General features: G+C 35.4%; 1 protein-coding gene across 1 annotated transcript in view; it reads left to right on the forward strand.

Moving 5' to 3' along the window:
• The window catches only part of LOC129280186 (plexin-A2-like), a 62,764-nt gene that overhangs the window by 11,774 nt on the left and 24,276 nt on the right, over window positions 1–26,714 (forward strand). The window contains exons 8-26 of the mRNA XM_064112417.1: window positions 323–422; window positions 3,563–3,677; window positions 6,654–6,791; window positions 7,412–7,510; window positions 8,233–8,326; window positions 8,703–8,893; window positions 9,399–9,553; window positions 10,130–10,244; window positions 10,708–10,841; window positions 11,210–11,386; window positions 12,155–12,254; window positions 12,688–12,924; window positions 14,532–14,720; window positions 21,542–21,764; window positions 22,021–22,163; window positions 22,697–22,818; window positions 23,320–23,385; window positions 23,880–23,954; window positions 24,416–24,482. Of these exons, the coding sequence (XP_063968487.1) occupies window positions 323–422; window positions 3,563–3,677; window positions 6,654–6,791; window positions 7,412–7,510; window positions 8,233–8,326; window positions 8,703–8,893; window positions 9,399–9,553; window positions 10,130–10,244; window positions 10,708–10,841; window positions 11,210–11,386; window positions 12,155–12,254; window positions 12,688–12,924; window positions 14,532–14,720; window positions 21,542–21,764; window positions 22,021–22,163; window positions 22,697–22,818; window positions 23,320–23,385; window positions 23,880–23,954; window positions 24,416–24,482 (2,540 nt within the window). The remainder of the gene's footprint in view (window positions 1–322; window positions 423–3,562; window positions 3,678–6,653; window positions 6,792–7,411; window positions 7,511–8,232; window positions 8,327–8,702; window positions 8,894–9,398; window positions 9,554–10,129; window positions 10,245–10,707; window positions 10,842–11,209; window positions 11,387–12,154; window positions 12,255–12,687; window positions 12,925–14,531; window positions 14,721–21,541; window positions 21,765–22,020; window positions 22,164–22,696; window positions 22,819–23,319; window positions 23,386–23,879; window positions 23,955–24,415; window positions 24,483–26,714) is intronic.

Consider the following 26,714-nt stretch of genomic DNA (forward strand, 5'->3'; position numbering starts at 1 on the left):
TAGTGCAGCTCGCCCAAAGTTTCCCGTGGCATGCAGTGGAGAGTACTGTTTGGCTGAGCAGCGCTCTGCTCGCATCGCGCCGCACAGCTCGCGAATCGCGAGGTAGGGGGGGGGGGGGTAAAAAAACCGTATAGTTCACTTTTCCCTAGGGAAAAATTGACTTTGCGTGACGTCAGCAAGGAAAATGAATTATTTCATGGCAAACGTTTTTCGTAGTAAAACTATTCTCTTTCTCCTTGTGTACACTCTCATTACAACGATCTTAAGTAAGGGATATAATGTAGATTATTTTTGTTTGTTTTCATTTTGTTTCCACCTCCAGATGACCATAAGAATTTGACCCTTTCCATTTTCTCAACGGAGACCAACGTTTCCTTCATAAGCACGAATTTTATCTTGTTTGACTGCACCCATCATAAATCGTATGTAACAAACTTCACTGGATATTTTAACACAGCGCCTTTTTTGCACCTTTTATATGTAATAATGGTTGGTTGGAAAGGTAGGGATTTTTTTACCTGGTTGCTAAGAAAGCATAAATGCTTTTAAGCAAGCAACCAGAGGACCGACGGCTATAGGTCCTCTCCGAAGGACCTGGTAATGGGGATCAATGCCTTACCAAAGGGCACTAGCGCACCAAGTGGGAATCGAACCCTGGTCACCGGAATACGATTCCCCTTCTCTACCGACTGAGCTATTGCGCCTCCTGTAGAATGCTGTTTTCCCTCTATGTGATAAATTTTGCCATGTCCCATTTACTTAGAGAAATTTAAGGAGCATATTGGATATATGTACGAATAAGTTCTGACATCTATTGTGTATTTCCTTAAAGAATCTGCCACTTTGTTACGAATAAGAACTTGCAAGTACTTCACTTAATTTGCAGTAAAAAAAAGGTGTAACTCTGACCATGTGCTTTAATTTCTTGTTTATACTCATACGTAATAATTAAAAAATTCCACATGTTACATAATACGTTTGATTTATTAAAAGGAAAATATAATCGCGATTAATCTTTAAAGAAGTTGTGCGGGGGAAGTTGTCAAGCAAGACACATTTACCATTGACGGTACATATAATCATGGTCCATAACGTATTTTGCGGCATGTTCGGAGGAATATTCAGCTGTTTAAGTCGTGACTTATGACTCAACTGATCTCGAGACAAGTCTGTTAATAGTATACTTATACACACGTCTACTGATCAAATTTGTTTTTATTATTGACTTTAAATATAAACTGAAATGAGTTTTAGAACTCCTTACAGTCAAAGAAAAAAGAAAATATAACACGGTGCGGACTTTAACATCAATTAATGAACGAGTAAATGTTTCAGCTTATAAATTGGTATCAGGCCCCTCAACTTTTTTTGACAATTTTGTGACACTCTTCCCAGTCCAAGCTTCGAAGAATATCTTAACTATTGAACGTATATATATTATTATATCAAGGCCTGATCATATTTAGTATAATGATTCTAATGCCTAAACAGACACGTCGGAACAACCACACAATCACCCTCACCCACATCCACCCAGATCCACACCCTATCTATTGGTATTTCATTTTTGCAAGTACAATGACTCTCCTAATTACGTAATAATTACTTTTGACTAAAACTTGTCTTATCCAAAATTTATCGGGCAGTCAGTAGTATTATCATGTATGTTTAAGGTACAATAATCATGATAATATCAAACCAAGGTTTATATCTGAATATGTGTATACATTTGGGAATTTTCTAGATCTGCATAGGCTGATCCCTTTTCAGGTGTGATTTTTAAAACGTAGGCCTATCAGCTAGCGCTGCGCGCTCGCATTTTGATAGGATAGTAATGTATCCCTTTATATTAATTTTACAGCAAAACTACTTAAAATCCCCTTTTCATGAAAATTATCCAAATTTCGGTTCGCGATTTGCGCTCCCATTAATTGTTAAAAATACCATTAACCAATGCATCCTATTCATAATTACAAACATGCTTCAAATGTCCAGTTTCAGGTCTAAATAGCAACAAATTTCACGCTCTCATTATGTTTATTAAATTAATAAATAACATTATTTTTTAATAAATACTAATAATAGTGATATCTTATTGAGCGCGCACACACCGTCCAGAGACGCTCATGGCGCTGCTCGCAAAATTGTATACATGTACATTACAAACAGCTACTTAGATATAAATAGAAAGCTTGAATCACTACAAGTACCATCATCAATTACCACCACTGAAGTTCCCAGCTACATCCTGGTGGGGCCTGGTGCCCTTGTGTTTTTCATGAATTCCTAATAACTAAATTGTCAACTTTTTCAGAATGTAATTTCGACAAGTTTCATCTGACGCCTAGGAAGAGGAATAGGAAGATGGTCATCATTTCCATATGATGACAAAATGTCCTTTGCATGTCCCGGTTCTAGATCAAAATAATAATTTAAAAAAATCAGCCTGCGCTTCACGCTCGCATAATTCATTAAGTGCAATCAACATCCACTCCATGAATTCCCTACACAGTGCTTGAAATAATGCTTAAATTAACTCCTTTTTTCAGATCGGATTATCAAATACTTTCTTTCAGCTCGCGCTTCGCGCTAGCATTTTTTAATTTTCATTATAAAACAAAATTGTTCAGAATACTCAGAATCTAGTTCTAAATCTTAAATATGTTCAGGCGTATTTATTAATATACGTACTTTCTTTAAAACGTGCTTAAATGATCCACTGTTAGATCAAAATAAAATAATAATAATATACGGTATTTATATTGCGCACATATCCACCTTGTTAGGTGCTCAAGGTGCTCTTATATCAAAAGATTTCTGCTAGGGTTTCGTGTCCGCATTATTAATGAAGGTAGATAACCATCTTTTCATGATTTACAAAACATGAATAGAGTGTCTCTCTTTTTGGGGTCTGAAATCTCATTTCCCCCCCCCCCCTCGCACTTCTTGCTCGCATCGATTAGTTACATCCCCTTCATGATTGAAAAAGTGCTTAGAATTTCCATATTTTTGGTCGGAATGTCAAATATTTTCAGCTCGCGCGTCGTGCTCGCATTATTACATTGTTGAAATATAAATATCGTTTTCGTGGCCAAATGCAAACAGTGCTTGCAGGTCCCTTTTCGATCAGGCCAGAACGTATATTAAGAATTTATAATCACGTTTTGCGCTCGCAGTAATTATCTATTTACATACGCATCTTGATCAGGATTACAAACATTGCCCTGAATATTCAATTTTCAGGACAAAAAAAAATGAAATTTCCAAACAAATTTCTCGCTCTTTAAATGGGGCTAATGAGATGATCACATATTCATTTTGTTCTATAAGAATACAGGTAAGAAGTAACTGCTAGGACTACCCATTCAAAGAAACAAACAAAAATCAACTTTGAGCGGCCTATCGACGAAATATGGGTGGGAAAAATTGCCCTCACCGCCATGGGCGAAAGCTGGATCCTCCACTGGATCTGGACTGGTATAAAATAATAAAATGCCTTTTGAAAAAAGATGTCAATTTTACTGTAGTATTAAAAGGAATATAATTGAGTTTTCTCTTTCAGTTGTTCGTCTTGTGTCTCGAGTGCATGGCCATGTGACTGGTGTGTTTATGACAACATGTGTACGCATGAGAGCAGCTCATGTCAGGACGGTGAAACAGTGGTGATTGGAGAAAATGTAAGCATTTTATGAAAACATAGGCCTACCTTGTAGCGTTTCACCTTTGACCCCAGGATACGTGATTTATTCAGTTTTTGCATCGAAAGAGGTTTAATGTAATATAGATTTTCCCGGTCAACTTCGCACTTAGTGCTTGCAAGAGTATAAATAGTTCATTCAATTTCGCTAAAGAGCAACCAAAAATTCAAACCAGTCATTCAAAATCGTTTGGCTATAGAGCAATCAAAAGTGTAAAAACATCATTCAGATTCGCCATAGTGCATTCAAGTTAACACCGGAGGTCACGTGACTGAATGCAGAGCGTTCAATTTCGCTATTGGGTATCCATGTTCATAACTAATGCATTCAATTTAGCACTGTATTCACATGACTTGTAATACACATTCTTCGCTTGTTTTTCCCAACCTGCAGTATGTGTGCCACCAGTGACCATTCATAAAACTGCACTAGACAATTTACATTATTCTTTACAGATGCTTGTAAAAAATCATGTAAATTACATAAAAGCAGTGGCCTGCTTATTTAGGAAGTTATATACCATCTGCAATTACGATATCATATTAAGTATATACATTTGGTTATTATTTTTCTTGAACAATATAAAAGGTTCAAAAGAATTATATAAGGAAAGAAAAATGTAGTCAATGTCTTAAGTTTTGATGAAAAGATTATAGTTTTAAATGATTAAAGTCATATGAAAACAGATGGAAGATAAAAAGAACATTAAACGTAAATATGAAAGAATAAAAAATCATGATATTGTATACATGCTATGATTATATCTCTAGTCAATGTATATATCGAAGAGAGGGTGCAAATGACAAGAAAATATACATTAAGAACAAAAAAATTACAAAGATAAAAGAGACATATGAATTAACACAGGGAAATGTCAGGAAATTTTCCCTTTGTTAATTCATATGCCTTTAGCCATCCGATATTTATGTCTTAAGTTTTGATGAAAAGATTATTGTTTTAAATGATTAAAGGCATATGAAAACAGATACAAGATAAAAAAAAATAAAGTATGTTACGAAAGAAGAAAGTCATGATATTGTATACATGCTAAAGTAATCAATGGCTGAAAAAATGACCGATTTTTGTGCTTTGAACTTTAACATGTAAATTTCATACCAAAGATCTGTAAAATATAACCATCTTCAATTACGATATCATATTAAGTATGTGCATTTAGTTATTATGTTTTTTAAAGAATATAAAAGGTAAAAAAAGAAAAAGAATTATATAAGTGAAAAAAACCGTTGTTTATGTCTTAAGTTTTGATGAAAAGATTATTGTTTTAAATGATTAAAGGCATATGAAAACAAATACAAGATAAAAAATAGTATGTTATGAAAGAAGAAAAACATGATATTGTATACATGCTAAAGGAATCAATGGCTGAAACAAGACCGATTTTTGTGCTTTGAACTGTAACATGTAAATTTCATACCAAAGATCTGTAAAATATAACCATCTTCAATTTCGATATCATATTAAGTATATATATTTAGTTATTATGTTTTTTAAGAAGATAAAAGGTTCAAAAGGAATTATATTAGTGAAGAACACCGTAGTCAATGTCTTAAGTTTTGATGAAAAGATTATTGTTTTAAACGATTAAAGTCATATGAAAACAGATGCAAGATAAAAAGAACATTAAACGTAAATATGAAAGAAGAAAATCTTGATATTGTATACATGCTATGATTATGTCTCTAGTCAATATCGAAGAGAGGGTGCAAATGACAAGAAAATATACATTAAGAACAAAAGAATTACAACGATAAAAAGACATATGAATTAACACAGGGAAATGTCAGGAAATTTTCCATTTGTTAATTCATATGCCATCCGATATCTATATTTTTTCGGTGACTTAATATGGACATAGTAAGCCCATAAAATGGAAGAAAATATAAACATGAAAAAGTTATAAAACAAATAGAAAAAATTACGTGTGCTAAATTGCATGCACACATTGTATTATTGGATGCACAATGGCGAAATTGAATGCTCTAACAGAGCTCATGGGGGTTTCACGGGCGAACTTGGTTGCACTATGTACAAATTCGTATGTCGAGTGGCGGATTTGGTTTCTCTAAAGCAATCATGAATGCCAAATGGCCATTTTGGTTGCACTATAGCAAATTTGAACGCCGACTGGTGATTTTGGCTGCCCTATCTAATAAATTGAATGACCTATTTATACTTTGTCATGCACTATGTGCAAAATTGAATGACCTATCTTTACTTTTGCATGCACTAACTGCGAAATTGGACGGGAAAACCTATACTTCAGCGAGTCGCTGAATGAAATACGATGTTTGTGAACCTTTGAAAATCAATAAAACTTATTTTTTTAAAACGCTGAATAAAATGAATCTTAATTTTTTTCTTCTCCTTTCTAAAATTTACTTTATTTTTAATGAGAATGTCAATAGTTTTAATAATCAGAATTACTTTAAGATTTATCTTTTAATTGTTGGTTTCAATCAAGTTACTTCAGAGAAATGGATTTTAAAACTTAGTAGATGTTCAATATTTGATTCATGCTTTTCAGCATTGTAATCAATAGTAAGGATCATGTATACAATCTTTGATATATTAGTTACCCTCATCATGATTATATTAGCATAACTAATTATCATCTTCATTATTGTAATTAATCATCATTATATCATAGTTCGTTATGATAATTATTTCTACTATGTTTACGTTGTTACTGTTCTTATTAATAATATTAACCGTTTACATTCATAAAACGTGGCTAGTACTACGACTACTACCAAAGCATCTATTATAATGTGGTCATTACTTTCAATCTCATCATGAATATTATCATTACAAGCATTAGCCTTATTGTTTAACATTTCATATTTGAAATCATATACAGCTCTCCATTTAAATTTGGTCGAGAAATGTCATAAGAAACACATAACTAATTATACCCATTGAATTTCTTTCTTTTAGAGTCCCATAGGTTCTGGAGGCAAAGGACAGACTTACTGTCCTCAGCTGGTTGGTACAACAGAAACCTTTTTCATACCAGTGAATATTCCTTTAGGTTTCTCACTAGAGGCAAGAAATATCCCTACAGATCAAGCAAAGGTACTGACAGTTGCAACGGATATTTATCCTCACATTCACGACATTTGGCCCACTGCCACTCATCGCAATACGCTTAAAAACAAAAAGGCGGAAAAAGGGGTCGAGGAGTGTCCAGACAGCGTTGTCCACCCTTATCAAGAACACTGTCATTTTTCAGCCAGTTGCGTGATTTAGTTTTCCGTTCTTTCAGTTTTTATAGTGTATCTTACCATACCCCCATTATCTATTTACTACTGTTACTGCTGTAAGGCTAGGGCCTACTGCCGGGTCCGCTGCTACTGTTACAATACTATCCCTCGGCTAGGCTACCAATAGTTACTTCTACTGCAGTTAATATTGTTGTTGCTGTCACACTTAGTTTCTCTGATTGCTTAATTTTACGCATAAATAAATGCCTCTACAAATGGACCTGAATACCTTAAAGTTAGACCAGGGACGTCCCTGGTTATACTGACATGGCCTAAGCTGATTGACCATATTAGTATCATTATTATTAATTATTAGACATAGCGAGGCTGTGTTCTAGATAAGTATCAAAGAATCAAATCAATATAATATTGCTGATGCCAAAACGAATATTGGATCATTATTATTTCTCTTTTTAAATTGAATGTTCGCAGATCCAGTCATTCGATTGCATTCTTGTTATTGATGGAGATGAGGCACGAGTAGAAACTACATTCTTCAATGAAAGCTATGTTCTGTGTCGGGCTAAAGAGGTACATGTAAACTTAGTGTTTAGGTCATGGCATGTATGCATCGACATCCTAGGAAAGACAGTCTAGAATTTACTAAAATTACACTGAAACGTGACTTTCAAAATATTAAATAAATTCATACCTGGCAATGTACGTCAGTGCTTTGGTGATATCTGAAGCGCCAATATCATGCTTCACATACTGTACGTCATTATGTACTCAGGAACAGTCTTATCCTCATCATACAAAGTGTCTTACATGTAGATATATGGGAATCAAATAATTGCTCAGTAAACGTGTGATTCTCAGCTTTGCCCCACCCCCATCACAGCCTTGTCGAGCTATTATGAACACTTACACTCCCATATCTATTTTGTTTTAGTCAAACTTTACAATCAAACATATATTATATCTCGCCCACGTCCCCTGCTAATTAGCACATCTCTTACAAGAGTGAGATCGGTATACTTTTGACTTTATCACCATAGAGATGCTAACAATTAGTAGCTCCATGGTATTAAAATTGACAGTGTATAGCGTTGTATATGAACAACATTAAATCCACAGCTCAATGGGGTGGTTTAATTAGACCGAACAGAATGTGCCAACAAGAAATTAGATCATGTATAAGCTTTTCCCGACATATCCGTCTCCCATTCTTCTTGGAAAGAAAATACTAAATATTTGAACGAATAAAGTATACTCTAGTTTTGATCTTCTTTTAATTATATATATTTTTACAGTATATGTATGCTGACGACATCCTTCAGAAGAATGTAAGCGTCTCCGTTCAATGGAATGGCCAACACTATATAGATGACCCTATGGATACATACGGTATAACAACAAATATATGCAGTAATTTTTAGTTACTCTTTTTGTATTTATCTTCTAATTTTGAAACTTTTTCAAACATTAACGTTTAAGAATATTCTTCGATATTACTCAAGGAACAGCAGTAAAAGTTTGTGTTTTATTCCAACTTCTGAAATCAACACTGAAGGAGTTGAATTACTAGTATTTATTATCAATATAAAGAACCAAAGGTGATTTACTATTTCATTTCACTTTTAATTAGCATGAATTGCCCTGATATCTTGAGAGATGTGGTGAACCAGTTTTAGAAAAATATGTACGTAAAATAAGAGGGGCTTGTATTTCGGATTGCGAAAATATCTTGCAATACGAACAAACTTTCTTTTGCCTTTTGAAGTGACTCTGTACAAGTGTTCAGCCAACGATGGAAGCTGCAGCCGGTGTCTATCTCCGGAAGCAACACCTTCGTTCCTAAACTGCGGTTGGTGTGGGAATGACTGTAATGTCATTGAGAGTGATGTTTGTCAGAACAATCGATTTGTCAATCAGAATGAGACCAATCTTTGTTCAGCACCAGTAATAACTGAAGTAAGATGATATTATACTTCATGTTTTTTTAAGTATTAAGAGTGAACTTGTCAAAAGTCTGCCTCGCGTCTTTTATACCAGAATTTCCGCTGTAAGCCTAGGATGCTATGTATTTTTTATTGCAGCTTTCCTGCAGTCCCCAATGTTTTGTTTATGAATACTGTGATGATTTTTTATGAAAAGCGGTTTGCAAGATTATTTTGGGTAAGACACTTTTCTGAATTTTGACAGGGTGTCTTCAGAGTATTTTCTTGTTGTATTTAACAATATTAGATATCGGCAAGCAGAATTGATATATTTTTATTATATTATGATTTCATCATTTGTTTTCCAGAGCAAAAAATTGTAAAGAACTGGTACATAGTCAAGTTATTGCCATAATATTCTGCCTAATATGGTTAAGGTCTACTATGCCTTTGCTATTCATTATAATTACGAATTATCAATGATCTTTGTAATACATGTGAAAGGCCAAAAGACCAAAATAAATCTTTCTTTTCTATAGTTTTATCCCATATCAGGTCCTATTAATGGCAATACAAGATTGGAAATCATCGGAACCGACGTAGGAGTGGCATTTAATGATGTACTAAATGTTACAATAGGGGACTTGGTGTGTAGCCTGACTGACATGGATCCCTACTATCAACCAGGGCAGAGGTAACGGTGTCGTATCGGGAAGGGGGGGGGGCAAGGCCCTTGCAGGTCCATGGATAACACATTTAATATTGTAGACGAATAAAAAGCGCTCGCCGTCATCATCAGAAGTTAGAAGGTCTGCGATTTGTGATTTTAGAGCTCACCTCCGGTGCTATCATACCGCTAGCAAATGGCCCAAGAAGACATGATTATTTACATCAATGTAAAAAAAAATCAATAATCATAATTAAGATGTGATATCTTTATTACATCATACTCCAAAAACATAGCCAAGGATTATTTGTTGAAGATACCAGCTACATGTATGCACGTATTCAATTTAAATTTGTCTTGCGTATTCCTACCGTCTTCCTGGTACATGTGGCATTTTTTTAGTATGCATTGAATGTCATTTAGTCCTCAATGTGTGCATGCCATTTGTTAATTGCCATTGTGCTTTTCATCTATAAATTCTTTCACTGATTTATGATTAAATAAACATAGTATAAAATAATATATACAGTATTATTTGTCTGAGTAAACATATCAGTTTCATCTGTAATAGGTTATCAAATGACACACCGTCTCTCTTTTCAGTGTAAGTTGCCTAACTGGGTTATCTTCCGAGGTAACATCAGGACAAATCGCGATTAAGATATGGTCTGGTGAAGAGACTAGGACCGGAAACAGTAAAGAACATTTCCACTATAGGGTTAGTGCATTCAAAGGAACTATAATAATTTGTTCATAACAGTAAGCATACTAAACGCTTTGATTCATAGCATTCCAATTTGATGATAAAGATTTGTTTTTCAATCACACAATACTTTAAAAAACAAGCTGAATATGTACATTTTCTTTATTGCCTAATAGGTCTATATATTTTATCTGGGGTGCCATACATAATTCCATAATGAGTTCAGGAAATGCCATACATGCTCATTTCCAAAAAAAAATCAAAATCAATAAGGTATACAGTGTAATACTATGGGACGCCACTAGGAAATGATAATATATTAACTTATCTAACCGTGCATAAAGATGCAACATCACGTCGGTCACCTCCTACTGCTCCAACACAGTTGTTGACGACCATTTTGTTTTGTTTGTTTCCGTTCTTCTAAATAGAAATGTTCGCAACCCATGGATAACCTCCACTTATTTTTTTTTTGTAGAATCCCATGATCTCGGGGTTTAGCCCTACTGAGGGACAGGCAGCGGGAGGGACCCTGGTCACCATTACAGGAATGTACCTGAACACAGGAAGAATCATCGAAGCTAGATTGGGAGAAGCACGCTGCAACGATTTGTGAGTGTCATCATAATCTTAAATATTATGACAAAACAATGCTTGAGACTATAATACAGTCACTGTATGTAATAAAATAATGCGAAACTAAAGTTCGGAGGATTAGTTTATTGTCCCCGTTTTTCTTTTTATCACACGCACCCGCCCTCAAATATACACACACGCTCAAACACACTCGTTCAAACTAAGCCCTCTTCCACGCCCACCAAACTGAAAGAACCGTAGGCACACTGGCATTCCAAATTTGATCAACAAAGTTGCTTTCTTGGACGGTAAATTAACCCGTACATGTACCATTACAATTAAAGCAAAGCAATTTTTACGACTTTCACTTTTGAGCAAGTAACCGATTTGTTCCAATCTTTCAGGATGTTCGAAAATTCGACGATGACCTGTATTACAAGTGGCATAACCAGTAATGAAGAAACCTCTGTCAGATTGATCGTGTCGTTTGATGGAGTTGAAAGACTGTTTGGGAAATACAGCTTTACCTACAAAGTAAACCCGGTAATAAGTGTTATAGGCACGCCCGAATCCATTTTGTCGTAAGTATATATTCGGTGGTCTTTCTAGATAATTTTCCCAATAATAATAAGAATAACAATAATAATAATAATATTTAAATTTTATAAAGAAATAACAATTAAAATAAATAACAATAATGATAATATTTCATTTGATTCGATTTCATTTTAAAGTTGTTTCCCAACATTCAAAACGAAGATTTGGAAATATATAAGTGATAAAACTGATAGTTCAATTAATTACATATATATATAAAGAGTAATCTTAGAAATGAAACTGTGATACCTAAATTGAAATAATGAAATAACAAATTATGACACATGAACTTTAAAAAAGAAAATTGTTAATTTCGTTAATAGAAAATGAAGACGTTGGTATTTTTTATTTGTACATTTTCGCATGTACTTATAAAGATAAAACGTAATTTCTTTACATACAATTTACTGCGAGTAACAACTGAGGAGTTAAACTACTCTGACTTGCAAGTATTGGTTCTTTTCCCAGAATAAAAGATTTCGATCACATAATCTAAAACAATAAATAGAAAGATAAATAATTTTCAGCATCACTACATCATTTCTACTGGAAATATTGCCAGGAGTTCATCTTCTTTTATCGTAGTGTTACCATGACAATCATCTTCTTCGAGCGCAAAAAGTAATTGTACTCGTTTTAAAGTGTTTCCTTTTTATTTCATGCACACAGATAAAAATGATTACAAACCTTACCTGATAAGATATGTAGATGATTTGTGTTTTTTTTTCTCTCCCTCCTTTGGCTTAATACAGAGGAGGCATAGATATCGAAGTAACGGGGGAAAGATTTGATCTGATCCAGGAGCCTACGGTTCTCGTTACTTCACTCACGACAAATGCCACCAGATCCGAGGTATATTACGCAAGCAAGCATAGAATAGATTTTTGTGTGTGTTAATATTTTGTTAAGCTTCACAGCTCATGTGCTTGGAGAGAAATCTCTGTGATCCACACGTCTCAACTCCCAGTATAAGTCAAGAAATAAAAGTAGAAAGGAAAACGAAAAAAGCGTTCGTATTATTCTACAATTCAGATTTCTCCATGCTCTTGTTTTCTCGCGGTACGTCCACCTTTCGTAATGTTCATTGAATGACTCTATTTTTGGACATGTGTGTATCTTGTTGCCATAATTGTTGAGGTTTCTATAACGATTCAAATTTTCCTGTTTTATGACAATCGCGATCAATCAGTGAACGATTCCGAAACATTAATTAGATCATTGCAATTTGCTCCGGTTATCAATCAAGCTCTATGGAGTTTTGATGCTGTTTTTTTTTATCACACAGGAGTGCAATGGAACGGATACTCTTCTTATTTGTCTTACTCCAAGTTACCCTGATGACGTCATACCTAACAGAAGAAGACGAGCAGTAAATGACACAATAGAGGCAAATCTGGCCTTTGACTTCGATGGATACATCATCGATGGCGGCCTCATTGAATACTACCCAGACCCTCTCTATTACAGCTTTGGTGGATCAGACAGAATCTATGAAAGCGGCAACAGTCGACTTGAGATCGAAGTGAGTCTGATGTATAAGCATGTATAAGCCAATATCAATAGATCGTTACGAATTTCTAATAAAATTGCCACTGTTTTTGGTTCTACCGAGTTTCCCATTGATCCATTGAAATCACACTGTTCACAAAACACTGATAATGCTCTTTCCACTAAAGATTAGTTTCGATGGCTCTAAGTTGGAGACCTATTGTGAGAACTGTCCCGCTTCCAAGTTATCTAATATTCGGTTAAATATAAATGAGGTATTAAAATGAAAAGTTTCTTGAGGATTGCCGAATCAATTCGGTCATCAATCTGCACACAACTTTAAAGAGAAATGAGGTACAGTTTGCAGATACTCGACACAACCATGCAATCGCTCTGCGCGGTATATTAGATAAACAGGTCAAACACATACATGAAGAAATAACAATTGTCCCAAATGAAAAGCGACTATTTGCCAGCTAATTGACTGGAATCTAGGCCAACTGCTCGAGTACATTACATCCTACATGTATCATATCCTCTTATAGTGATTGGTTCAAATCGAATCATGTGACCAAATATATTTTAACTATGCTGTTGTGTGACGTCAGACCTCGATATCTTTTTCGTTATATTCGTCATAATAATAATCTAAACCAGTGTTTGGTCTTAACCTCGTCATGTCACCAAAGATACTTCCAACGCATGTCACAACATTTTCAAAAAATGCGAAGAATCGCGACTTCATGCCGTAAAGCCAGGAATAGTACCCGAGCTTTTAAATGAAAAAAAAAAAAACATTTACTTGGTTGGCGTGGCTTATTAAAAGTCATTCTCGTGAAGATCTTGTAACAGTGTCCGCGTACACGCAGTAAGCTATCAAATTTATTAAATTATATTTATAATATCACACTTGAAGACCGGCATCATCCTTTTTTTATTATACAAACGATACACAGGTGTGAGTTCATCAATATGTTTTGTGGCAAATACGGTAACTATGGAACTGATAAAACCCACGATCGATTGGATTTAGACTAGTTACCATAGTTACCGAATGCTCACTAATCATACCGATGAACAAACAAACTTATATATCATTTGTTTTATAGAATGGTAGAATTTTTAAGGCTAATCATTTTTTTTACAACATGCATAATCAACAAGTAATTACCGAATCATTACTTGCCATGCATCCGGTAAATTTACTATGCATAAGTAATTACCGGGCGCATGGCAATTTTACTGGATTCATGGCTGGCCATGCGTCAATACTATGCATGACACACATTCTATAATATCTGTTGTATTTAATGATAATACCGATGACGAAAATTTACCAAATATACACGGCATTCGATCGGAGGCTTGGTGAAACTGTGGTCCCCTCAGTGACGTGAATGCGACCACTTTTCCTTTGGGCATGTTGGGGCTTCGCTCCACGCGAAAAAATAGTAATTGCCAGACCAACCATGGATAAATATAATTATTTGTATATTAATATCCAAATCGCTTATTTTTTACTACATAATGTACATCTATCTGTGCGTCATTTTACTCATTGCGTTTACATTAGAAATTGATCAGCAACAGAAAACAGAAATTGATCATTAACGCACTGTTCACATATTCTATTCCTTTTAGGGAATGAACCTTGACTTAGCCAGCACGGGAGATGATGTTACAGTTTTGATAGGTCCTGATGGTGTCTGTGATGTGGATGATCTTGAGACGGATGTGTTACGATGCCAGCTACCGGAAAAGAGGCCTCAACCTGGTAACATCAATGGAACAGTTGAACCCGGACCTACTCAAGGGTTACCAGCTGTCACGGTATGTCAGTTACTTTTAGGCAGTCCCACATGTTACACGTTTGCATTCAAAAGGCAGTTTACCCTATAATGTCACGTTGCGCTATTGACTTTATATTTCTAAAGTCCTAAATGTAACGAATCAGAGTTTTCCCTCAGACCACATACTTAACTGAAATAGACCTGTAAAACATATCTGGAGGACAGACTAGATAGCAAAACATCATGATTAATACAGTCAAGACTTTTTAAACCGTCCCTCCAAACGTACTTATTACAGCAGATGTGTAGTAATTAACTTGTTGGATAAGCCTGCGCCTATGAATGTTTTAAAAGATATATGGCGCAATATATATTAGTCTGGATGATCCGTGCAAAAATTAGCAAGAATTTTTCAAATTATGGTTCAAGCATGAAATTTGGCTGACAGGTAGAGTAAATAGTGCTGAACAATTTTAGCAGGGGGTGCCAACCTGATCTCTCCTCGTATAGCAACAGTTGCTAGGTAACATATTTACCATAGCAACCACCATTTTGGGGGTGTTATCTACATTTTAAAAAGTATATTTTGACTTCGAACTGCCAATTTACAATCACATATCAACCAACGTTCCAACCATATACAGGAACAGTTGCTAAGCAACACATTTTCCATAGCAACTATATATAATATTACTAAATACAACATCTGGTTAAAATATTTGAATGGAAATGGTAAAATAAGTATGAAACCTGGGAGTAAAAAAGATCTCATTAACCTGAAAAATACATAGCAGTCCATATAATATAATATCTGCATAGTAATAATGGTATATAGGTAACAAACCTAATTTCGATTTGCATGATTTGATTATTTTGATGTTTTTCTTCATATTATTTATTCATACATGACACAGCTAACACACCGACAAAATACATCACTGGGTCATTGGATGTGCTTACTATTTAATGATTATATAGGATCACGCCTGTTATGAAAATGAGACGGAATTGTAATGGATGAACGTTTAGGGCAAAGGGAAGCTGAAATTTGATTGGTATGAACTAATCGCTGACAAATGACAAAGCATCATTGGGAAGCAACGGCGATTAATGCCCACACACTTACTTGTCGGTAAAGTTTTGATATATTTGAATAACTTGAAGAGCATGTACAGTAGACCTTTAACGGCCTTAAGCATCATTGATTGTATGTGTACTGTACAGACCTGAAACAGCCTCAAGCAGCATCGACTGTATGTTCACTGTATAGCATGTACAGTAGACCTGAAGAAGCCTCATGCATCATTGACTGTATGTGCACTGTACATAGCATGCACAGTAGACCTGAAACAGCCAGAGAGTCTCAGAAACAGAGGAGGGCATACATTTAGTCCAAAAATTAAGTTAAGACTGTCTGGGTTAATCATAAGTGGAGCGTTGTGGCCCAGTTGATTAGTCTTTGGACTTTGAAACAGAGGGTCGTGGGTTCGAATCCCAGCCATGGCGTAATTTCCTTCAGCAAGAAACTGATCCACAGTGTGCTGCACTCAACCCAGGTGAGGTAAATGGGTACCGGTAGTAAGTAATTCCTTAAAAAGCTGTGTGCGCTATGAACGCCTAGCTTAGCCGGGTAATATAGGAGCGCCTTGAGCACCTAACAAGGTGGATATGTGCGCAATATAAATACCCTATATTATTATTATAAGTGAGGGAAAGCAAGACCACTGTGAAACATGCAGTATGCTCGACAAAGAATATCAGATGCAACAGAGGAATAAATCAAGAAAGTTACAGTCGTCATCCTCTTCGACAATTACTTGTTCATCAATCAAAGTGTAAGAAACATTTCTCTCCATTAGGAAATTATATTGCGAGTCAAGGTGGTAGTGCCATCAGCATCATTTCCATCTGAGTTGGACATGCCAAGAAGTATTGGAGGTATATGGAAGGAAGAAGCATATCAGAACTTCATGCTAATGTTCTGTGGCCGAGTATGGATCGCGTCGAGCCAACCTGATATCATAAGTACTTCATATACGTAGGTGACAAAGTCAGATGCGCATAGTCCTGCAATATCTATCAAGTCATGATCGATCTTGAAGCTGCAAGCTCCCGGCCAAAATACCTGCAATCGGAACTAACAGGTCAAAATAACTTATGCACGTGCTTTCAAGTCATGGATCCTGGAGCTGCAGGAGTGATCCAGGTCAAAACAAATGGATACAGAGAGGACAGGTCCAAATCAACTTCTGCAGGATCGAGCCATGATAGATCAATCATATAGGTGCAGAATCCAGGTCAACGTGCCTAGAAATGGAACTGACATGTCAAAATCATCTCTAGCAAGATCTTTCATGTCATGATAGATCCCAGAGCTACATTATTAATCCAGGTCAAAACACGTGGAATAAGAACTGACAGGTCCAAATCGACCTCTACAAGTCACAATGTATCATGTTGCTGCAGGATCCAGACCAACACCCCCGGAAACGGAACTGATGGTCTAAATCGAATCTAACAGATCTTTCAAGTGATGCTAAGTCCTGGAGCTGCATGATTGGTCCAGGTCAAAGCACCTAGAAAAATAACCGACAGGTCCAAATCAGCTTCTGCACAAGCTTTCAACACATGATAGAGCCCTGAGCTGCAGGATCCAGGCCTCCACGCCTGAAAACAGAACTAGCTGGTCCAAATCAACTGTTGTGAAATCTTTCACGTGATGACACGTCCTGAATCTGCAGGATTGTTCCAGGTCAAAACACCTGGAAAAAGAACGGACAGGTCCAAATCAACTTCGGCAGGATCAAGTCACCTAGCCAGGATCCAGGCCAGCATGCCTCTATAGAAACGGATCTGACGGGTCTAAATTACCTCTCGCAAGATCTTTCACGTCATGATAGATCGTGGAGGTGCAGGATTATTCCAGGTCAAAACACCTGGAATCGGAATTAACAGGTACAAATCAATTTCTGCAGAAGTCATGATAGATCATGTAGCTGCAGGATCCAGGCCAACAGGCCAGGAAACGGAACTGAGTGGTCCCAATCGATTCTAATAGATCTTTCACGTCATGATAGATCCTGCAGCTGCCCAGGATTGATCTAAGTCAAAACGCCTGGAAAAATCAACTCCTGCCGGTGGCATCCGGTTTGGGAACGGCATGGAGAACTAATATGATCTTCATTGCAGGCTATGGAAGGGAGTGGGTAAACCAAGGCAAAGTGTGTTGGCTTTCGAGCGAACGACTACTGTTAGCAAGGGATAAAGTGGTATCCAATCACTCATTTGAAAATTTACTTCTGACGAGATTTCGGTGTTTAAAAAAATTATAAACTTAGTTGACTCAATCAATTCTTGGTGGTTATCTCTTCGTTGTTATCTCTCCAAGATCAGAGATATATAGGTTATAAGTACCCATGACCTCCTGGGGAGTTCTTGTAACCGTTCTTTTACAAGAGTGACCTCTTGCTAAATGTTGATATTGTGGAATTATTCCAAGGGTCGATGTTTTACATATGTTTAGGTTAATCCATAGTATGGTTTCCAAAAGGATAAAGATTGGTGTTAAAGGTGAAGTTCTTTTAACATGCAATAAGTATTATTATATCAATAATATGGAACCCATAGACATCGTCTTTGGAACTATGAACCATATCGTGAGGTAGTTTAATTTGTGCAAGGTTATACTTTTTAAGCATCTATTAGTACCTCTATGATCTGCACATCAATAATCTTACCATACGGCCTTTAACCATTGGTTGCTACAGAAAACATATTACTTAGCAACTGGTATACTTCGCATGGGCTTGTATACATTGTTCTTTGGTTGTTGTGATTAATGTATTAATGCTTTAATAGAAAAGATGCGATTCATAGAAATTATAATCATAAAAAGATACCCTATAATAACTGTTACCGTGGAAAATGTTAATTAGCAACGGTTGCTATGGTGCTCATTAGGTCTATCTATGGAAACATTCATCACATGATGAATCTATGGGCCAGGTTTAATTTCTGCGCTAGTCTGAGTAGATTATAATGATCTGAACTAAGATATAGAATTTGTTGCTACGGAGGAGGGTCCCTTAGCAACCGTTGCTATGAATAAATGGATAAAAACTGTTGTGATACAAAGGAACATGCTTTAGATTCAAATTTGTATGACATATCGCTTATGAAAATGTTACTCAAGCCCAATTAAGCTCAGTTACTAAGGTAAATATGTTACCTAGCAACCGTTGCTATGTTTAGTGAACTCACGTTGGCACCCCCTGCTAAAAATGTTTAGAATAACTTACTCTACCTTTGTGCCGATTTTCATGCTTGTACCATTTTTTGAACATTTTTTTCACCAATCACCTAGACTATATGCTGTGGATCATCATCAAAAGCGGAAAGTATATATGCAACGCAAAAAGTACGTTCATGCCCCTATCAGCAGCTTGTACATGGTGTAGGAGGCCGTTGTAGCATAGCATATCATTATCATAGCAGCAGCATTGCAGCTTCAACATTATGTTTCTTTCTTTTTAAGCTGATTGTGTTTTGCCATACAGTTCATTTAATGACAGATAAGCATGCATGATTATTTATATATATTTATTAATGAAACGAATAATCAAGCATGCCAAATTCTCGTTATATACACAACAACAAAAATAAGTCCCCCCTTGAACAAACATCAATAATTTCCGAACCAATGCGAGTTTTTGATATATTTTTACATGAGCGTGAAGGTAATTTTATAAGCTACCCTCTGAGTAAATGTTATGGACGTATTTTACTAATGCTTCAGTGAGCGCCGTCAGAAGGCAAAAATGTCACTTTTCAATAGTCACAAGCCAAAAATCATGAATTTGATTCCATTTTATTGGAACTGATTCCACATTCTCATCATGAAAAATAGTCAGAAGGCTTGTAAAAGATACTTTCTAAAAGACGAAACACTTTTTTGGCTAAATTTCACGGTTGAATAAACACAAGTCCAAATCTGCTGTAATTGGATTTTTTACACATTTCCATCAATAAAAATGATAGAATATGATGACAGTTATTTTGGGGAAGAGTATCTTCAACAATATTCATCATTTCACGGTTCAATGAACATTCATTGAAAACAAAAAAAAAATTCAAATATCATAGGCAAGTATTGTTTAATTTTGGTAACTGAAACTGATATTTGATAAACTTTTTCGTTATGTTCATGACCAATTAATATGCTTCAATGATTCAAATGCGTTTAATTAAACATTCACGCTTGAATGAACATGTGGAATGTGTTTAGCTCTTTTTTACGTTATTGGAAAAAATGAAATTTGTAACTAGGGATATCTGTCACAAACCTCCTTGCATGGTTCATTTGATTTGATTTGTATGAAAATCCCGATGTTTAATGCATCAGTGAGCACACAATAATCGAAAATTATGCAAATGAGAAGAAAGTTCAAGGCCTTGGCCCCACTCTGTGCCGTATCGAATTGTTATTTTGGTGTGCGCGCCTTTTGGATAGTGTTACTCTTAAGCCATGTGCGAAGTTTCATGACATAATTGTTGGCAGAAGTAACAAAACCGTCCATGAAACAAACCCCTTATTTCATATTTGTTAGAATTTTGAGTTCCTCTCTGATAGACTTGTGTACATTATGGGTGCATATGTTTAAGAATAAGTATCCCCTAATTCAATATGGTGGAACTTTTTTTCAAGACTGTCTTTAGCCATGTCATTTGGCAGTAATTTTTATCAACCTATGGGCAGAATTCTGTGCAAAAATGAAATCGATTTGTTTATTTACGGATGAGTGAGCACGCATCAAAATGGGAAAATTGGTATGTTCAATGTCACAGACTAATTTTAAAGGGTAATAAGGTGAATATTGGGGGCGAATTCGGTTTCAAATGTGACTTTGATTGCTGTTGTTTTTATCATTCATCATTTCTATCACCACACACTTTCCGAACTTTTAACATTTTCATGGTTGAGTGAGCACATTCGAAAACTTAGGAATATACTCTTTATACTGCATAAATGTATTCTTTTCCTAACAATTTATCATGATCAGTTTAATTCATGGACAAATCAGGAGTGGATCCAGAATTTAAAGTTGGGGGAGGGGCCTATAATCGGGGGGGGGCACCAACATTTTCAAATTTTAATATGACCTAACAAGTTGTAGAGGATACTACCAAAAGCCCTATGATGATACGTCACAATACAGGGACCGCGGAACGGTTTTCAAAGTGTGGGGGAGAGGCTGAGCCAAAAGTGGGGGGGGGGCTGACCATGCAAAAAATCACAATCGTATGGTCATTTTTTTTTTGTACATGCTTTTGGAAAAAAGTGGACCCCACCCCGCTTCCACGGCCCCTGAGATATTGTGCTCACTCAACCATGAACACACGATATCAAAATTGTGTGTGGAGTGGCTAAATGATGGATAGTAAAACAGCATAACACTATAAAATTCACCAAAAAACAACTTTTGCCCGACTTTGTATTTGCACAATCTGAAAAACGACTCTTGTGACTTTCAAAAATGGTCAATTTTAATTCAATCTTTAATTACTCATGCGTGACTCAACCGATCAATTTCATTTTCCCTCAGGAGTTGCTTAATGAGTGTAGAAAACCACCTACGAAATATCATACCTCAAAATTACTCCGTTCAAAAGTTACAGCAATTTGATTTAGGGGGGACTTACTTTTTTTGTTGTGTATATATCTAAACTTTTCGGCTGTAAACATGGCACGTATAAACCTTACCGGTTTATGCATGCATACATTTATCACAATATTCAAATATTAGAAGACTACAAAATATGAAATCTAAAAGAGAACAAATATTTTTTTCCAATCAAGTACAGGTATTCCATGGAAATTTGGTATTCTACCCAGGCTACGTAAATTACTCGACGACAACCATTGACGTTGGTCTCATTGTCGGTATTGTTGGTGTTGCTGTGTTCGTCATCATTGTCCTCGTCGTCGTAGGCGTCATCCTCTACAGACGAAGTCACCAGCAAATAAGCAAACAAGTCCGTGAGATTGAGATGTTAGAGAAGAAGATCCAAGGTCGAGTGCAAACAGGTACAAGGCGTCTTTAAAGGATACATTGCGTTGTTTGATATATGTATCTTTTCGAAAATGGTGGAAATGTTTTTCAATTCAACAAAATCTGTTCCATGAGTTTTGACCTTGTATTTCCCCCTCTTTTTATTCAATACATGTCATTTTAACCTGACTTACCCCTATAGAAATATGGTTGTATAATTATTGTGATAAGTTGCATAAAATAGGAGTCATGTACTCGTATTGATCATATTCGTTTATTCTCAATGTCCAGCTTTTCATGAACTACAGACCGACATGTCTGAAGTGGAGGAGCAAATTGGCCATCTTGGTGTACCATTTGCGAATGCACTGGATTACTTGAAGAATATGCTCTTTGCAGGCTTGGCTATTCTTCCACCAACCACAGACCCTGAGGTAAAACATGTCAGACAATATATTATTTATCATAATAGTATTGTTGTAGACATGACTTCCGTTGCAGTGAGATTTCCAAAGTCAAAAATTTGATCAACTCAGCTGTGGAACACTTTCTAAAACAATAATTATATCATTGGTATTTAACAGTAGCGAGGGTAGTCTTTAACGTGTTCAGGTGTCTTAAAGTGGTTGGCTAACATTGTCTACAGATTACCTTACGAAAAGAGTGCGGATATAAAAAGAGTGTTTCATAGTCCTGGGGGTAAATGGGGGCATTGGTCGTTAAGTTCATATATGGATCGTAAACGTTAACATGCTCATATGCAGATGATTTATCATATGATAGTGGCAGTCCTTGCAACAGCAGAACCTGAAGTAAACTGTTGACATGGTGACGAATGACTCAGTCTCCATGTTCACAATGTGCAAGATTATCTTATCGTAACAATGTACATAAAACAGTAATCAAAAGTCTTCCAAGAAATTATTTCACATTATGATATTAGATTCTGTCGACTTTCTTTCCATAGTATTTGAACTCTGATCTTGAGACAGCGATGATCATGTTCTCAAGGCACCTTAGTAATCCAGATTTCTTGATCAACTACATCAAACATCTTGAGGAACAAAGGAAAACGCAGCGAAGAGATAGGTCCGAAATATTTATATGTATATAAATTAGTAATGAATGATATCCAATGAATTCTCCACAAAACACTGTGTAGAACGTGAACCCTATTGAACTATTGGAAAATGTATGTAAATTTTAGTATTTTAAAGAAGTCAATTTCAAGGCATACACATATAAACCTAACGGTTGGTATCAAAGCTAGCATAGATTGAAACGGCGTTTCTCCTGCATTACACTGATAAATAGACACGAACTGCATTGCAGATAAAAAATTCAAAATGAAATATTTGTCCATGTATCTGTTAACCAAACTATGTACAATGCTTTGCTTATCAAATATGCACAAATTTGCATATGCAAATACATGTGTTTTTTCTACAAAAATATTTGCTGATATGTAAGGTCGACAGCTGATTTATTTGTTGTTCACTGCGATGAAACTACAAAGTAAAAATAAACAAAGTCTCACTCTCAATACGTACATGTATATTCCATTTTTCTTCATCTTCTGATCTACCGTAGAGTCAACATTGCCTCTCTAATAACGACCGTACTGATTACCGAAGGAAAGTTTGGATATTTCACAGAGTAAGTGTATTATAAATATCAGCAGATCCATATTAAAATTTGACGACGGCTGCAATCTTCCAAAGACTCCTATTTCAAGCAGCCAAATCCATGAGAAAATAACATTGTTACAGAAAACAATAAGGAGTTAACGTGTATCAAGTTCTGCTTACGATTATTGTAGAGTATTATGAAATTAAAGTTTGATTTTTGTTTCTTGTAATTAGTTTTACTCGAATGAACAACGTATATTCGTATAATCCTGATAAAAATGTAATTACAACAGTTTATGGTGTCTCATTGCAAAGAAATGTTTGAAGTCTTTGTAAGATTTGGAAACAACCGTGCTACAAACAATAATCGGGGAAGAATATGAGTTTATGTATTTATGATCATTTGATAACTTGTGGGAAATACAATAGGAACACTTGTTTGACAGTTTCTTATTGAACTTGATGTTTATTTTCCTTATGCTCACAAAATGATAACCTATTTATTGGCGTATTACCTTTCAGAACTCTCTTCAAGTTGTTGGAAGAATGCATCGAGGAGGGTGCAGAGAGCGGAAGAGCTAAATCACTCTTTAGGAGGTTTGGAGCAATGCAATGCGTTATATTTAACATGTTTAATGAATAGAACGCTGTTTACTCAATACATTAATTTGATTATAACTAATATTCAAATTATTTATTCTTATAATAATTTTCAGATAATCCCTTTATCTGTTGCCCAACAGTAAGCATTATTATTTCGAAACTCGTAAATGTTCAATCAAGAGCTGTTAAAGCAGAAAGGCCATGCAAGATCGCCTATTTCAATCATCATAATACATGTATAGTTTATCATTAAGAGTGTTCCGTTCCCTAATGATGATAATAAACATTGCCTAAAGCGCATATCACAGTGATAACATCACATCTCTATGGAATTCGAAAAAGAAAATAAGAGAAGGAAAAACCTCTTTACAGAGGAGTACATAATCGATGATGTACATGAATATCTTATTTTACAAAAAGGAATTAGTTAAAACATTTTACTGATATTTTTTCAGGAATGAGACGATCGTTGAAAAACTCCTCTCCAACTGGATAGCTATCTGCATGTATCGATACCTCAAGGTAGCTACAATAAACAACATTATTAAACGAATTTAAACATGGTCGATTATAAATTTGTTTTTGAACGTTTTCAAACCAGGCCAAGAGCATAAGGTTTAACAAAGAATCTTCTGGTAACGAGACATTTTTTAGGATAGGTCCAGGAATGTGCCGAGAATACCGTACTAAAAGTCCTCATAAATCCGTTTGGAGGGTTTTCCGGAATCCCAAATGAAGATGCCGTCTAAAATGGACAGAAAATGGACACAACTCAATTATTATTCACACTAGACATCAAATTTCGGTGCATACTCTACGGTTTAAGGGGGTAAAAAAGATCTAGTGATACAGGTTAGAGTAAAAATCAGCAGACAAGGGTAGCTAAAAATACAAGATGGCGTCCAAAATGACTGCCCAAGCATTAACATCCACAATTCATCTATTGTTTTAATGTCTTTTTAATTTGGTTACCCTTCAATGGTTTTAAGGGGCAAGTAGTACTAAAGGACAAGTTACAAGGACAGTCAATGGTCAAATATGTCCAAAGATCCAAGATGGCTTCCAAAAATGGAGTCCAAAATGACTGGTATTAAAGAGTGGAACAATTTACCTGATGTAAAAAATAGTAAAACTCTTTTCATGATCAAAAGATTATCCAAAACTTACTTTCTTGACAGATTTTGATTATTTTCCTTCAATATGTATTTTAAGTTGATGTATTTGCATTTAAGTTGATGACCTACTCAGAATTTATGTTTAGTATGTGCATATGTGGGTGAATGTGGTTGTGTGTGTGTATATATGTGTGTTTGTAATAGTTTTCCATTCTATTTTTAGCATCTTAACCTTATATATATATATATATATATATATATATATATATATATATAACGAAATCACATTCCGCGTGTTGGACACAGATGATATTAATGAGACAAAGTGGTAATGCATCGTACTTAGTTCCAACTGAGTTTATTTTGAACTCTAAATTTTCGACGTTTAAACATACGTCTTCTTCAGGGATCCATACAAGAAAGCTGACCTATATATATATATATATATATATATATATATATTTGTCTCTCCTTTTGTATCTTGTAGATTAGTATATCCTATGCTGTATGTTAATAATCATAAGTATTCCAGGGCCCTACTCACAAGCTTTGCTTTTAAAGGGGTCCTAAAACCAATTCGTCTATGCTATAATCTTCTTGATGTATGTTTATGTACTCATTTACATGGTATGTATATCTATTTTGATTATGATGTGATGTTTTGGGTTTTGGATAAATAAACTTGAACTTGAAACTGCTTTTACTTACAAATGTACATAATTCTTTTGATAACTGCCTGAGATATCTGACTTTGGTGTCTAAACCATGGCTTTCTGTGAATGGCGGCCATTTTGGACGCCCTCTTGGATTACGGAAAACCCCCAAGGAGGATTTTAAGGACTTTAGTATGTTATTTTAGATATATTCTTGACCTATCCTGAAAAAAAAATCAGTTTGTTACCAGAAATTTCCCTTTTAAGCCTATTTTGGCCTAATACTCTAGGCCTAAACAATGGAAGTGGATTAAAAAAATGTTTCAGAGACATCGTAAATAATTGTCTACTTCTGTTCTTTTTTTTTAAATCTCGAGAAAAATATATCTGCAAGAAAACTGTGGTATACCCCCAAAAAAAAAATCGTTATAGACTTCGGTTAACAAATATCAGATCTTGTACAATTTACGTTATAAATACCATGTGATAAAAACTAATACTTCCTCACTGAATTGCTATCTGTATGTAAAAGAAATGTAGGCGATATCTTTACACAGAAGAAAGATATCGAGTACACAAAGAACATGTCTTTGTTTCTTTTATTTTTTTCCCTTTAAGCATTTATTAATTTCATATCTAATCTTTTCTTTTCAGTGATAATTAAAAACCTATTGGCCTGTATTTTGATAGCAGGTTTAATTTAACCCTAGTCTAAAGTTAACCCTGGTTTATCTAAACCTCTAAACCTCACCTCTGGTCTTAGTGTAGTTTAATTATTTTGGTATTCTGATAGCCGGGTTTAACTAAACCAGGGGGCGTTTCGTGAAAGGACTTGCATTAAACAATTATCCATGTTGATGTGATGAATGCTTGGTACATCCATTACTTGCATCTCCAAGACCACATCGCACACGCTGTTCTGCCCCGCAATTTTCCAAAGATATTATATCGAAGAGTGTGTGTGTGTGTGTGTGTATTTGAGTTTT

This window comes from Lytechinus pictus, chromosome 17 (assembly GCF_037042905.1).
Source record: "Lytechinus pictus isolate F3 Inbred chromosome 17, Lp3.0, whole genome shotgun sequence".
In the NCBI taxonomy this organism is placed as follows: Eukaryota; Metazoa; Echinodermata; class Echinoidea; order Temnopleuroida; family Toxopneustidae; genus Lytechinus; species Lytechinus pictus.